Genomic DNA, 13275 nt, shown 5'->3' with positions numbered 1-13275 from the left:
CTCCCGACTCCCGCGCCGTGTCCTCCTGCGTCCTCGCCTCGTTCCGGGGCCGTGGTACAGCTGCTGACGGGCGTCTGAGAGGAGAGCTTTACATGGAGTTAGCTTGGGGCCACTCCCGGAATAGGTGACAGTTAACCCTGTTTAACCCTGTTTAACCAGGAGGCAGCGATCTTCGTAACTCATAAGCTGTGTTTACTGGGAAATTTGTTTCTTACTTTGCTGACATCTTGTGGCCAAACACAGGACAGTTGCAGGAGGACAGTTGCCCAGGTGCTGAAATACTCTCCCGACGTTATTAAGATACAGCCGACCTCCCACAGCGCAAGTCCGAGGTGTGCAGAGTGACCGCCACGGCAGCTAACGTTAACTAGCCCGGGCCACGTCGCGGAATCCCTTCCTTTTGGGGTGACGACGTCTGAAACCTCTCAGCATCCCTCGGACTTGCTGGATCGTGCGGCGTCTCCACTTTCGGTGTTTTGAGGGCCCCCGGGCTGGTTTCCATAGCGGCTGCACCAGTTTATAATCACATAGTTTTAACAACTGAGTGAGACCTAGTCCCGCACTAATGGGTCGTTGTCATTACTCTTGGGTCCGGTTTTACCTAATTTTAACTTCCTTCCCTCTCGCCAGAGTAACTACTTGGTGTTCATGGCGGAGCTCTTCTGGTGGTTTGAGGTGGTGAAGCCGTCCTTCGTCCAGCCCCGAGCTCTCCGTCCACAAGGAGGTACCAGCCTTTCGGCCGAGGTGTCCGGGGACCAGGCGAACGGGACGTTCACGTTCCTCGCTTGGCCATTCTTTCAGTGGGAAACCCGCCGTTAGCCTCGGTAGCGTCTGGATATCCAGCTATGTAAAGCGTCCGTCTCAATTCTCCGAGAGAGTCAGACGACGGCGGAGGGAAAAGGGGGTGGAGGAACCAGCCGTGAACTTGGGGCCTATACTGACGGGCTTTCAGCTCTAACTGCTGGTTCTCTGCACCCTCCCCCGTCGTCGTTCCCTTAGACTCCGAGTTTTTAACATTGTGGCCCCGATTCCACTCGGATTACAGCTCTCAGGTTTAATCTCTCATTTCACTTTGCCGTCAAACCATAAAAAGGAGAGAGAGTGTGTGTGAGTGAAATGCAGTAGGTTCTGCAGTTGCTAGACTGTCATGTGAACCTTCCCTAAGGCCATTAAGTCAAGTCAGGTGCCTTGAGTGCCCACAACGATCATAACCGACAGTTAAACGTAGACTTTTCACAGGCACTGCTTTCCCTGGTTTCATCTCTGAAGCCCACTGTTATTTACAAAAACATGAACTATACCAGGGGGGTTAATTATTAGCCAGTGAAATTCTCTCTTAGTTTATTACCAAAATACCAATAATTTCGTAAAGAAGCAAAAATGGCCTTGCGTCACAGAAGTTCTAGGAAAGCTTTAGCAAAACCAGACACTCAGATTTATTTTCATTTTAAATATCTGTAGTCATTTTGTTAGGCCTCCCCCCCTCCCCCCAGTTAGCCTTCGTCGGGTGAATTTAAGCCGGAAGAGTGTAAGGAAAACTCGACCTTATGAAAATTGTCTAAGAAGAGAGTTTTAAACCTGCTACGATTTTCTCTATGAGTAATAAGGGAAACTGAGATTAAATGTAAACCTAGCTGTGGCCTGGAATCTTGATATTGGAGACGCGCTGCCTGTTTGGTTCTGAGGGTTTTCATCTTTCGTCATAGTTGAGCCCGAGCCCGGCCTGGCTTCAGTGCTGGCCCCGGACGCCGGAGGAAACACCTCGGACAGCTCCCTCGGTCCCGCCAGGTGGGCTGCCCTGTTCGGTCACTAGTGGAATCAAAGGACAGTCACGTTACAGTCGAGGTTCAGATTTCAGTTGGACTATGAACTAAATTGGCTACCTTATTAAAGCCTATTTTAACGTAAACATAATTGAAAATTATACTAAAATCTTTTGTGAATTGTTTGTCAACAGAAAATAACGTTCATATCTTCTCAAGGACATTGAGTTGTAGATGGAAGTATTTCATGCTCTTTGGCTAAAAGACAAAATATGTAGAGATACATGTAATCACAGCCATTCTTTGGTTTAAAAATATATTGTTTTCTTAATTTATTATTAATGAGGATGAGAGTCAGGTGATAGTGTTTCTGGTTCCAGCCGTTCTGTGAGAAATTTACTTTAAAGGGCTGACACTGTAACAGTTGCGGGTTTTGCGTTGCAGCGGGGAGGCAGCTGTGTTCCCTCACCTCCATCACCTGCCTTCTAGACACGCGCGTCCCCAAGCTCATTCTTCAGCCTCAGGTAATGTATTTGAAATAGTCGGGGAAATGCCATTTCAGTGGGTTAACTGGGAAATTGTTGAGAATAAATGTAAACAAACACATCCCATCTTTTTTTTTTTCCTGAAACATGTTATATACACACTAAAAGGTTGATTTGTTTGCCTTTGCTTGCTTTTCTTAATAAAATGATCTCTATTTCTCAGTATGTACCTTTTAGGGCTATTAATAAATCCTCAAATATATGAAATCTGTTATATTGCTATAAGGTAAAATTTTTTACACAGTTTCAATGACTTTTTTTTTGCATTCGAAGGAGGAATTAGAAGGTCTTCATCTATGTCTTATGTCGATGGCTTCATAGGGACATGGCCCAAAGAGAAAAGGTAAACAGAATTATATTAGTGTGTTCACATTATCAAGAACTGCTAAGTCTCTCTGTCCCTTTTTTGTTAGCCGAATTGCAGTAGACTTTTACTTAGTACCTAAATTTGAAAAGAGCAACATAGGCAGGTGACAGATCAGAGGGGCTACAGGCAGAAGGTCACCTCATGGCCCTAACCTGACCTTCGGGACGGTATGATTGAGAAGTCAGCCCTCCGAATCCGCGAGTCCCACATCCTCGGATGCAACCAACCGCGGATGGAAAATATTCAGGAAATAAAAAGCTACACTGTTGCTAATGTGTCCTGTGTAGTCAGGCCTATGCCTGTAACATGTACAGACTTTTTCTTTTCATTGTTCCCTAAGCGATACAGTGTAACATTTCCACAGAGTTTACATTGTATTGGGGATTCTAAGTCTCTGGAGATGATTTAAAGTACGCAGGAGGGTGTGCGTAGGTTACTTGCAAATACTACACCGTTTATAGGAGGGACCGGAGCATCCTTGGATTTTGGTGTCCAAGGGACATCCTGGAACCCATCCTTTGAAGATGCTGAGGGACAACTGTGATTATAATTAATTGTTCATGATATAAAATCGTTTCTTTTGTGGCTTATTTAAGGATCTTCTCTGAATTTTTTAGGTCATCAGTGCATGGAGTTTCATTTGACATTTCTTTTGATAAAGAGGATACCGTACAGAGGTGCACTCCGGGCCGAGGAATCCCTCGCTCTGTCAGCAACGAGGGACTTTCTCTGAACAACAGCCGTGGGTCTAGGAACGTCAGGAAGAGTCTGTCCTTCAAGCCCGTCAATGGAGAAGAGGGAGCAGGAAGCATCGAGGAGGAGCTGAACGTGGACTCGGGCGGGGACTTCCCCACCTACGTGCCCCATAACATGCACCAAAGGAATTCCACCGAGAACGTTCGATGCAGGCTTCCCAACGGAGCCCTGCAGACCAGAGCTGCCCCGGACGAGGCTGGCAGTCCGATGGAGACGCCGAGCATCGAGGAGGCGCTGCAGATCATCCACGACACGGAGCAGCCCCCCCGCGCCACCCCGCCCGACTCCATTGCCAACGGCTTCTTCCTGCACAGCCAGGACCTGAGTCCCCTGAACGGAAACCTCAGGCTGTGTCAGTCTAGTCCCGATCCCGTGACCGACGGCAAAGGTGCCCCGAGCCCCGAGACGGACGACACCGAGGTAGACACGGGCATCCACGTTCCTTCGGAGGACCTCCCGGGCACGGTGGACGAGGACTCCTCCCTGCGCGACTACACCGTGAGCTTAGACTCTGACATGGACGACGCGTCCAAGTTCCTCCAGGACTACGACCTGCGCGCGGGCGGCGCCCGCGAGGCCCTGAGCCCCTGTCCCAGCACCGTGAGCACCCGCTCGCAGCCGGGCAGCAGCGCGTCCTCCAGCTCCGGGGTCAAGATGACCAGCTTCGCGGAGCAGAAGTTCCGGAAGCTGAACCACACGGACGGGAAGAGCAGCGGGAGCAGCTCGCAGAAGACGACGCCGGAGGGCTCGGAGCTGAACATCCCGCACGTGGTGGCCTGGGCGCAGGCGCCGGAGGACGCGGGCCCGGCCCCTGGCCGGGACAGCACGCAGCTGCTGGCCTCCGAGGTGCTGCAGCTGCGGATGCGGCTGGAGGAGAAGCGCCGGGCCATCGAGGCCCAGAAGAAGAAGATGGAGGCCGCGTTCACCCGGCAGAGGCAGAAGATGGGCAGGACGGCCTTCCTCACCGTGGTGAAGAAGAGGGGGGACGGGGGCGCCCCGCTCCGGGAGGAGGCGGCCGGGGCCGAGGACGAGAAGGGGCACAGCGACCAGGCGCCGGAGAGGGAGCCGCAGGGCACGGGCGCGCAGAGGAGCCGGCCCCTGGCGGGCATCAAGGAGAGCGCGGAGGGCCCGCCCGCCGGGTGGCCCACGTCGCCCACGACACCTGTGGACCCCGAGAAGCAGTGGGGGCTGGCGAGCCCCTCGGAGGAGCCGGCGGGCGAGGGGGAGATGCTGGAGTACACGCGGTCCATCGAGAAGCTGAACGCGTCCCTGCACTTCCTGCAGCAGGAGATGCAGCGCCTGTCGCTGCAGCAGGAGGTGCTGATGCAGATGCGGGAGCGGCAGGCCTGGGTCATCTCCCCGCCCCAGCCCTCCCCCCACAAGCAGGGCCGGGACCCCAGGCCCGCCAGGCCCTCCGGCCCGTCCCCTGAGCCCCCGCGCCCCACCCACCCGTCTCCGCAGCCCACTCACAGGAAAAGCGCGTCCTTCTCGGTCAAGAACCAAAGGACTCCGCGGCCGAACGAGCTGAAGATCGCGCCCCTGAACCGCACGCTGACGGCCCCGCGGTCCGTGGACAGCCTCCCGCGGCTGAGGCGGTTCTCCCCCAGCCAGGTGCCCATCCAGACCCGCTCCTTCGTGTGCTTTGGAGACGATGGGGAACCGCAGCTGAAGGAGCCCAGACCCAAGGAGGGGGGCGGGAAGGAGGACTCGGACTCCAAGGAGGCCTCAGAGCAGCAGGCGCGTCCCCCGGGGGGAAAGGAGGTGAAGCCGCTGGAGTCCAGCGTGTCCGAGGTGCTGTCCCAGCCGGTCACAGAGACCGTGTGCCTGACGCCCAGTGACGACCCGTCCAGCCAGCCCGCGGAGCCTCCGCCCCGGCCCTCCTTCCCGCCCGCCGGCCCGCCTCCTGCTCCCAAAAATGTCAGTCTCATCGAAGTGTCCCTCTCGGATTTGAAGCCCCCTGAAAAGGCTGACGTGTCTGTTGATAAAGATGATGGAGAAAGTGACAGAGAGCCGTTTGAGGATGAGCAGAAAGTGTGCTGCGGGTTCTTCTTCAAGGTATGTCCGTGTGCGGGGCATCCACATGATGGGCGTCCACGCGATGGGCCTCCACGCGATGGGCGTGGGCCCACGTGTGGGGCAGGTTTTAGTGGACGTGCTTCTTCCAGGAGCAGCCCCCGGGTCCCCAGAGCAGGTTTACTGTCCCCAGGGCACGGACGCCCACTGATTTCCAGAACATTCTCTCGTGGTCGTGGTACCTACACGTCTAGACGTGCTATTCTCGCGCCTCTGCCTCTTTCTCATGTTCACAAAAGCCTCTTACAGGCCACTGTTCAGATCTTTTCACAGACTCAGATGCCAGTTTGTAAAAAGCTCCTAACGAGGAGACGTTAACTGGTTTCCCCTGAGTCCCTGTGGAGCCTAAACCCACAGCCCAGTGCCTGTGGCCCGAGTGCCCTTTGCCGACTTGCTGGGTTGGGAAACGTGTAGAGCGATGCTGGTCCTTGCTGCCTGAGGGACGTAGCCTGTTCCCGCTTCGTGGTCCTGGAACGTGTCCACCTGTGGTGGGGGTGGGGCTGAGGGGATATTTCAGATTTTCAGCGACAGGAGTTGAAAATGAGACTATCCGTACGTAAAGCATTTCACCTTTTTCCATGAAATTTGTCTCAGGACGACCAGAAAGGGGAAAACCACATGGCGCTGAAGCGGGCCGCCCTGTTGGAGAAGCGGCTTCGCCGGGAAAAGGAGGCCCAGCTCCGGAAGCAGCAGCTGGAGGCGGAAACGGAGCACAGGAAGGAGGAGACGAGGTGCGGCTCGCGCCCAGCCTGGCGCCGGGGGCACACGGGGCAGCCAGTGATGCCTGAGCAGGCGGCGCAGCACGCCAGCGGTCGCCCCTCTGGAAAAGCTCAGAAAATAAAATGAGATTGTGCGCGCGCACACACACGCACGCACACACACGCACGCACACGCACGCACGCACACGCACCTGTTAATGGTGTGTTTACGCAGGTCTTGGGTGTGTCCCAAATGAGCCGTTTCCCCCAAGGTGCTGGACTTAGCCCCACCCCCGTCGGCACCCCCCTCCGGCGTCTGTGTGCCGGGCGGAGTCGGGGGCTAACCGTCTGGTCTCTTAGGCGTAAAACAGAGGAAGAGCGTCAGAGGAAGGAGGGCGAGCGGGCTCGCAGGGAGTTCATCCGGCAGGAGTATCTGCGGCGCAAGCAGCTGAAGCTCATGGAGGACATGGACTCCGTGATTAAACCCCGCCCGCAGACCGCAAAGCAGAAGAAACCGCGCCCCAAGTCCATTCACAGGGACCACGTCGAGTCCCCCAAAACGCCCACCCAGGGTCCGCCAGGTAACTCGTGCTGTTGTGAGAGTCCGTTCATGAGAACCGCAGCCTGGCTGTCGTGCTGATGCCGCGGCGCCCAGCTCCGCTCGCCCGGAGGCCGAGGTCACGCTGGCCCGACCGGGAAGCTGGAGGGAGCAGGGTGGATGTGGTGGCTCGCGGGGGTCCTGTGTGCGTGTGTGTGGCTCGCGTGGGTCCTGTGTGCGTGTGTGTGGCTCGCGTGGATCCTGTGTGCATGTGTGTGGCTCACGTGGATCCTGTGTGCGTGTGTGTGGCTCGCGTGGGTCCTGTGTGCGTGTGTGTGGCTCGCGTGGGTCCTGTGTGCATGTGTGTGGCTCGCGTGGATCCTGTGTGCGTGTGTGTGGCTCGCGTGGGTCCTGTGTGCGTGTGTGTGGCTCGCGTGGGTCCTGTGTGCGTGTGTGTGGCTCGCGTGGATCCTGTGTGCGTGTGTGTGGCTCGTGTGGATCCTGTGTGCGTGTGTGTGGCTCGCGTGGGTGCCATGTGTTCGTAAGTCACGTGAGATGCTGAAGGTCCCGGCTAAGTGCTGACCTGTCAGGCCTCTGCCCGGGTGGGGTCCCTGCATCATTCACCGTCTCTCTGTCGCGTCCAGGGACCCAGGTTGTGTGTGTGGAGTGTCCGAGGAGCACGTCTGTGTGATAGGAAACATGAGATCACGAATCCCGAGCTCTTCCCACAGACCCAGTCAGAAACCCCAGTTTATGATTCCTGGAGTTGAGAGGATACATCTTTTTTTTTTTTTAATTCAACATGCACACTCACTTTTTAAAACAATATATTTTGTTCTCTTCGTTAATATTTTTTTGTTAATTTTCATTTCTTATAATCACCCTATCATGTCTCATATGACATGTTCCTTTAGGAACAGCTCCTCATTTTTTCTGAAAAGTGGGCTCCTTCTTAGTAAGTTGTGCACGTCTGCGTGTGAGCCTGGGGTGTGCAGAGTGAGGGTCCCCCGAGGAGAACCCCAGACGCCCCGTCCCGCAGGCTGCTGTGAGCTGAGGAGCAGACTCTTTCCTGTTGCTCCTGTTAAGTTTCTGGTTTTGTTTTCACTCAGGGTGACGACTTTATCATGTTTTTCAGTCTCTAGCCTTTCCCTGGCGTCACTGAACACGGGCGACAGCGAGAGCGTGCAGTCGGGCAAGAGGACACCCAGGTAACCTGTCCACCTGTCCGTCCGCACTGTCCGAGGGGGGAGGTCTGCCCCAACTTCCTCCGTCTGTTGGAATGAAGTTGTCACCGTCGCAGATTCTTACAGGGTTTGTTGACTGCAGTGGTTAAAAAAACTTGTATATGAAGTGCCCTGTTTACCTGTCACTGTTGACCGTTAGAGTTTTAGAATTAGTGATGTCTGTCGATAAGACTTTTTATAAACTGCGGGACATTAACGATGCTGATGTGGTTGGGGCAGTCACGCCTGTGGGGCAGGAAGGACGCCGACCCTCGAGCCTGCGGCGCAGGGGAGGTCTCGGCACCCTCTGCTGTAGGAGACGTTCCCTGTTCTCTAATACCCTGTGGGAGCAGGACACTCCCGGTGATGTCCTCACGTGTCCTCGCCGCACGGTGTTAGTGGCGTTTCCACGTGGGATGTTGGTCCCCTCGGCGGTGCCCACGGTGCCTGCTGCCTCCAGGCCTGTGAGCGTGACAGTCAGCGCCACGTGGGGTTTCCAGCTGCTAGGTCGCTTCTGGTGGGTGCTCTCAGGGACCCTCCTGACCCCAAGTCTCCCTTCTCCATCTGAGACATAAAAGTGTTTTATTTGCTGTTTAGATCTGAGTCTGTGGAGGGCTTCTTATCTCCGAGCCGCTGTGGCAGTCGGAACGGCGAGAAGGACTGGGAGAACGCGTCCACCACGTCCTCCGTGGCTTCGGGGACGGAGTACACAGGTGAGCGGCTGCGCTCAGCCGGGAGCGAGTCGGTACAGGGTCTACCCGCGGGCTTCCCACTCGCCTCTGCCCTGAACACGGAGCCTGGCCGGGACCCGCGGACACGTGGTCAGTCTCAGAGCCTCAGTCCACTCGGGGATCAGCGGCTCTAAAAGATGAGATGCTTTGGGCCCGGGTGGGCCTCCCGGCTGCGTGTCCCCAGGCCCCCTCCTGGCCCGGGGGTGGGGGGGCTCTGCTGCAGTCGCAGCAGTTACGGGGTGTGGGGAAGTCGCTGCTCGAGAAACGAGGCGGGAGAAGGGGGGTGGCCGCTGGCGGGTGACGGCCCGAGCGCCGCTGTGGACACAGCCCTGCCCTGGCCGGGCGTCCCGTCGGGCGGGGTGCTGCTGTGACCTGGACGCAGCAGTGCCCCTGCCTCAGGGCTGGCTTTTGTTGTTAAATCCTCCCAGGACCAAAGCTCTACAAAGAGCCCAGTGCGAAGTCCAATAAGCACATAATACAGAACGCCCTCGCCCACTGCTGCTTGGCCGGGAAAGTGAACGAGGGGCAGAAGAGGAAGATCCTGGAGGTAGGCGTGTCTCCGAGTTAGACCCGCAGCGTTTAAGGCTGGCGTCGGCTCCGTGGGCTCGATCGGGGCAGAGGCCCTCGGGGCTCCCACGTTCCCGCTCAGAAGAGACCTGTGGCCGTGCGGTGGCTGCCGCGTGGCCTGAGCGCCCTTCCTGTGGGCTGCGCGCGTCGGTGACGGTGGGAAGTTATAGGTCAGCTTCCCACCCAGGTTCATGCCTCGTGAATGCAGACAACACAGACCTTGTTCACAGTGAAGCTGCGTTGTGACGGAGACGAGTCAGGGCCGGTGGGGGCACAGCTTCACCCAGATGGGGGGTTAGCAGACACTTCATTCCTTTAAGTGTCCTGCAGAATTGTCCTGTCCACGAGCCAACAGGACCTTGGAGTTGGCACACGTCTTTGATTAAAGATGCTCTGCTTTTTTTTTTTTAATATATCTTTAATGCTCTCAGAGAGAGGAAGGGAGAGGAGGGGAGAGAGAAACGTCAGTGATGAGAGTCCTTGACCGGCTGCCTCCTGCACGCCCCCCGGGATCGAGCCCGCAGCCCGGGCCTGCGCCCCGAGCAGGAACCCAGCCGCAGCCTCCTGGATCCTAGGTCGACGCTCAGCCGCTGAGCCGCGCCGGCCGGGCGAGATGCTCTCCTTTTATAATGTGCATGTTGTTTGGTTATTAAGAATTTAAATTAAATGTCATCAGATTTGATCAAGAAACTAACAGTTATGCAGCAAGACGTTTAAGGGTTTTAGCGTTTGCTGTGTTTTTGTTTCACGCTCCAGGAAATGGAGAAGTCTGATGCCAACAACTTCCTGATCCTGTTCCGGGACTCAGGCTGCCAGTTCAGGTCTCTCTACACTTACTGCCCCGAGACGGAAGACATCAGCAAACTGACCGGGATCGGCCCCAAGTCCATCACGAAGAAGATGATTGAGGGGCTTTACAAGTACAATTCCGACAGGAAGCAGTTCAGCCACATTCCTGCCAAGACTCTGTCTGCCAGCGTGGACGCCATCACCATCCACAGCCACCTGTGGCAGAGCAAGAGGCCGGTGACGCCCAAGAAGCTGCTGCCCACGAAGGCGTAGGGGCCAGAGTTCTTGCGCCAGACACGCGGCGCGTCCACCCGCCCCTCCTGCCCGGAGGGCACCTTTCTGGGCACCAGCAGGACCTGTGCTTGTTGAACTGGGCTCCGCCCTGGTGTTGGCGCCTGGGTGTGAACTGCAGTGTTTGGGGGGCGGGTTCTCCTGAGCCGGTGAGTGCAGGTGGTGGCGGAAGCAATGGCGAGGCTGTCGCGGGGTCACCGGCGGGAGGCCGGGCGCGCGGGGCACTGGCTCACACACTACTGGGCGTAAGGGGGAAAGAGGTGAGGTTACAGATTATGGGCTTATGTGTCGCTTTCAAAAAACTTTCCATGTATGTGCTTGTCTTCAAATGGTTTATTTTGATACTTTTCTCTCCATGGGGGTTTGTTCCCAGATACCTTCGTGTTTGTCTCACGTGGAGGTCACGCGAGGAGGAGGCGCCTGCTCAGGCGCCGCGCCTGTCGTGATGCTCAGAGGACACTAGTGTTAGTGGGGGACCCTCGTGTTTCCCTGGCGGGGAGCCTTGGACTGCGTACGCTAAGTATTAAACCCTGTATTTATTACTCATTAAGTATTAACATTTCCGATGAACCACGGGGAGGTGTCGTCAGGAGCTGCTGGGAGGTTGGCTTTGCCACGCAGGCTCAACCGGGGCCGTGCAAGGAAATTACTGACCGGGTCAGTGTTTCGTGCCGCTCGGGCCAGCTCAGCGGCCCTGTCCCGGGGGGAGCTGCCCCGGCCCGGGCGGGGGCGTGGCGCACAGCCTCATCCTGGCGCGGGGGTGTCCTGCCGGGTTCTCGGCTTCTTTACTTATTTTATTTATAACTGACATCAAAACTATATTTAGAATTTTAAACATGTGTAAAGGGCTACATTTTAATTTTAAAATAGCTTCCCGTGGCTTTACCTGTATTGTTTTCCTTCCTGTCCTGTCCGAGAGGAACAGCTCAGATCGAGCGCGCGTGAAATCCGCGTGGCCGTCTCCTCGTGGGTGCGGAGGGCTCGTGGGGAACCCTCATTCTCAGGAAGACGCGAACGAGCGCGTGGCCCGTCGGTGTCGGTGACGGCCGCGAGCCCGGGCGGCGTCGTGTCCTGGCGAGGGGGGGGTAGCCAGTGTCTCCGCGGCGTGCTTACCTAGGAGAGTGGGAGGGGGGTCCCGGGGCGACCTGCTCCCGCAGGGCCCGAGGCACCGCGTCTGGGCCGCCGACGTCCTCAGTGCTGTCGAGACTGTACTGTAACTTATGTCCGTATATTTATGTATATTTGTTAAAACTGTAAAGATTTTCACAGATTTTTTCCGATACCTGCGCGAGACGTGTGTGTAGCCCGAACTGCTCGTGACCTGCTGTCTGCATGTGGGGGCCGCGAGCGCCCTGCTGGGTCTGCGTCCTGTGCCCGCCCTGAGGTCGGGGGCCCTGCGCCTGCGGCGCTCGGTCCCGTCCCGTCGGGGGGGCAGGCGTCGGGTGGTGTTTAGACCAAGGCTGGTTTCAAAGAGTAAATAAATCTTATCAAAATGTGGTAAATAGTCAGAAGGACCGTTTATGGGCGTCTCGCGTGCTAAACTGCCCTAAACCCGACGCCCCTCACCCGAGCAGCCTTCCCGGGCCACTGGGACGTTACGTTTTCAACGCCGGACGCAGGTGGGCAGAGGGAGCGGCCCCGACGCAGGGGCAGGCCGGCTCCCCTCCCTGAGCGCAGTGTGGCCGCGGCCCCCGCGGCCCCCGAGGCCCGCTGCTCCCGGCGTAGCCTCCGCGCAGGCGGGCGGGCGGGTTTCTCCACGTCTGCAGGTTTTATATCACGGGGTAGCTCTTTCTAAAAATCATGTTTTAAAAAATGTGCAGATGCCGATCGCGCCCGTTCGTCAGGCCCCACGCCCCCCGTGGCTGCCACGCGGCGCCAGGTCCCCCGTTGCCGCGGCTTCGGGAGGTGCGCGGAGACCTGTGCCGTGAGCGCCGCCCGGCTCGCCGTCCCGAATAAAGCATGGCACCCGCGACCCGCGTCCCGAGTCGAGTGTGGTCTTTCTGCAACACTGTCTGAACTCAGGGGAACTAACTCAGCATGTGGTTCTCCTGGGTCTTAACCTGCCGTGAGTAACGAGAAGTGTGTCTGTCTGTCCACCGGAGAGTCCCGGGGAGTGCTGGCTGAGGGCCATTTTTATATCGAGGGACTCCCCTGCTGCGCATCCCTGAAGCCTCTCTCTCAGGGCTTGTTTTTACCTCCAAGGTCCTTGGAGCTGGGGGCATGGAGGAAGGGTGGGAGCCCCACTTTCCTGGAAGGCCTGTCTTCCCCTCTCCCTGCCCCTGTCCTGCCCCTCAAGGGCCACAGGGGAGTTGGGGAGTTGGGGTCGATTAGGCCCCAAGACCACAGACTCTCACACTGAGTCATCCCCAGGGCTGCAGCTCAGTGCTCACGACTGAGACGCGGTCCTTCCCAGCCGCCTCCTGTTTGGTAGCTGACAGTTTCTGAAATAAGTGAGCATCTGAAACATCCTGAAAGGCCTTGGGCACCCAGGGTGGGGCCCTCCCTTCCCCCCCCCCCATGTGCCCACCAAGCCTCACACACACACACACACACACACACACACACGAGGCTCAGGGCGTGTGCTCTGCGGGAAACCCCATCTTGGTGGCCACTCTGTCGCAGGGACTCCCCACCCCCAGGCCCGCTCTTCTGAGGGGGAGAGAGTGGACACAGGGAGAGGTGGCTTTGCCAGGTCTGCCTCACACTCAGCCCCGGTCACTGTCAACCAGCCGAAACTGAATTGGCTTCCTTCTGTCTGTCCTTCAGTTCACCAGCCCCACCCCCGGGGACCCCAGGCGCAGTGAACTGTGGGATACCCAACCACTCACTGACCACCCACTGTGTGCAGAGAGAGCATGTGTCCTGGGGGGGGGGGACACAGACAGCCGAGCCATCCTCCGTGATGCCGCGGAGGCCGAGGGGCGCCCCTGCAGA

At 57.3% G+C, this 13275-nt stretch overlaps 1 protein-coding gene across 2 annotated transcripts in view; it reads left to right on the top strand.

Annotated features, from left to right (window-relative positions):
* Window positions 1-12313, top strand: part of CAMSAP2 (calmodulin regulated spectrin associated protein family member 2) — a 29862-nt gene extending 17549 nt beyond the window's left edge. For both annotated transcript variants that reach the window (XM_081123733.1, XM_081123734.1), the window contains 11 exons: window positions 631-724; window positions 1707-1788; window positions 2208-2287; window positions 2582-2651; window positions 3293-5486; window positions 6099-6235; window positions 6563-6783; window positions 7876-7948; window positions 8561-8676; window positions 9123-9241; window positions 10018-12313. In XM_081123733.1, coding sequence (XP_080979859.1) covers window positions 631-724; window positions 1707-1788; window positions 2208-2287; window positions 2582-2651; window positions 3293-5486; window positions 6099-6235; window positions 6563-6783; window positions 7876-7948; window positions 8561-8676; window positions 9123-9241; window positions 10018-10323 — 3492 coding nt within the window. In that variant the 3' untranslated portion in view covers window positions 10324-12313. The remainder of the gene's footprint in view (window positions 1-630; window positions 725-1706; window positions 1789-2207; window positions 2288-2581; window positions 2652-3292; window positions 5487-6098; window positions 6236-6562; window positions 6784-7875; window positions 7949-8560; window positions 8677-9122; window positions 9242-10017) is intronic.
* Window positions 12314-13275: the final 962 nt, after the last annotated feature.

This window comes from Miniopterus schreibersii (genome assembly GCF_964146895.1).
Source record: "Miniopterus schreibersii genome assembly, chromosome: 21".
Classification (NCBI taxonomy): Eukaryota; Metazoa; Chordata; class Mammalia; order Chiroptera; family Miniopteridae; genus Miniopterus; species Miniopterus schreibersii.
This window is presented reverse-complemented; position numbering and strand designations above follow the sequence as displayed.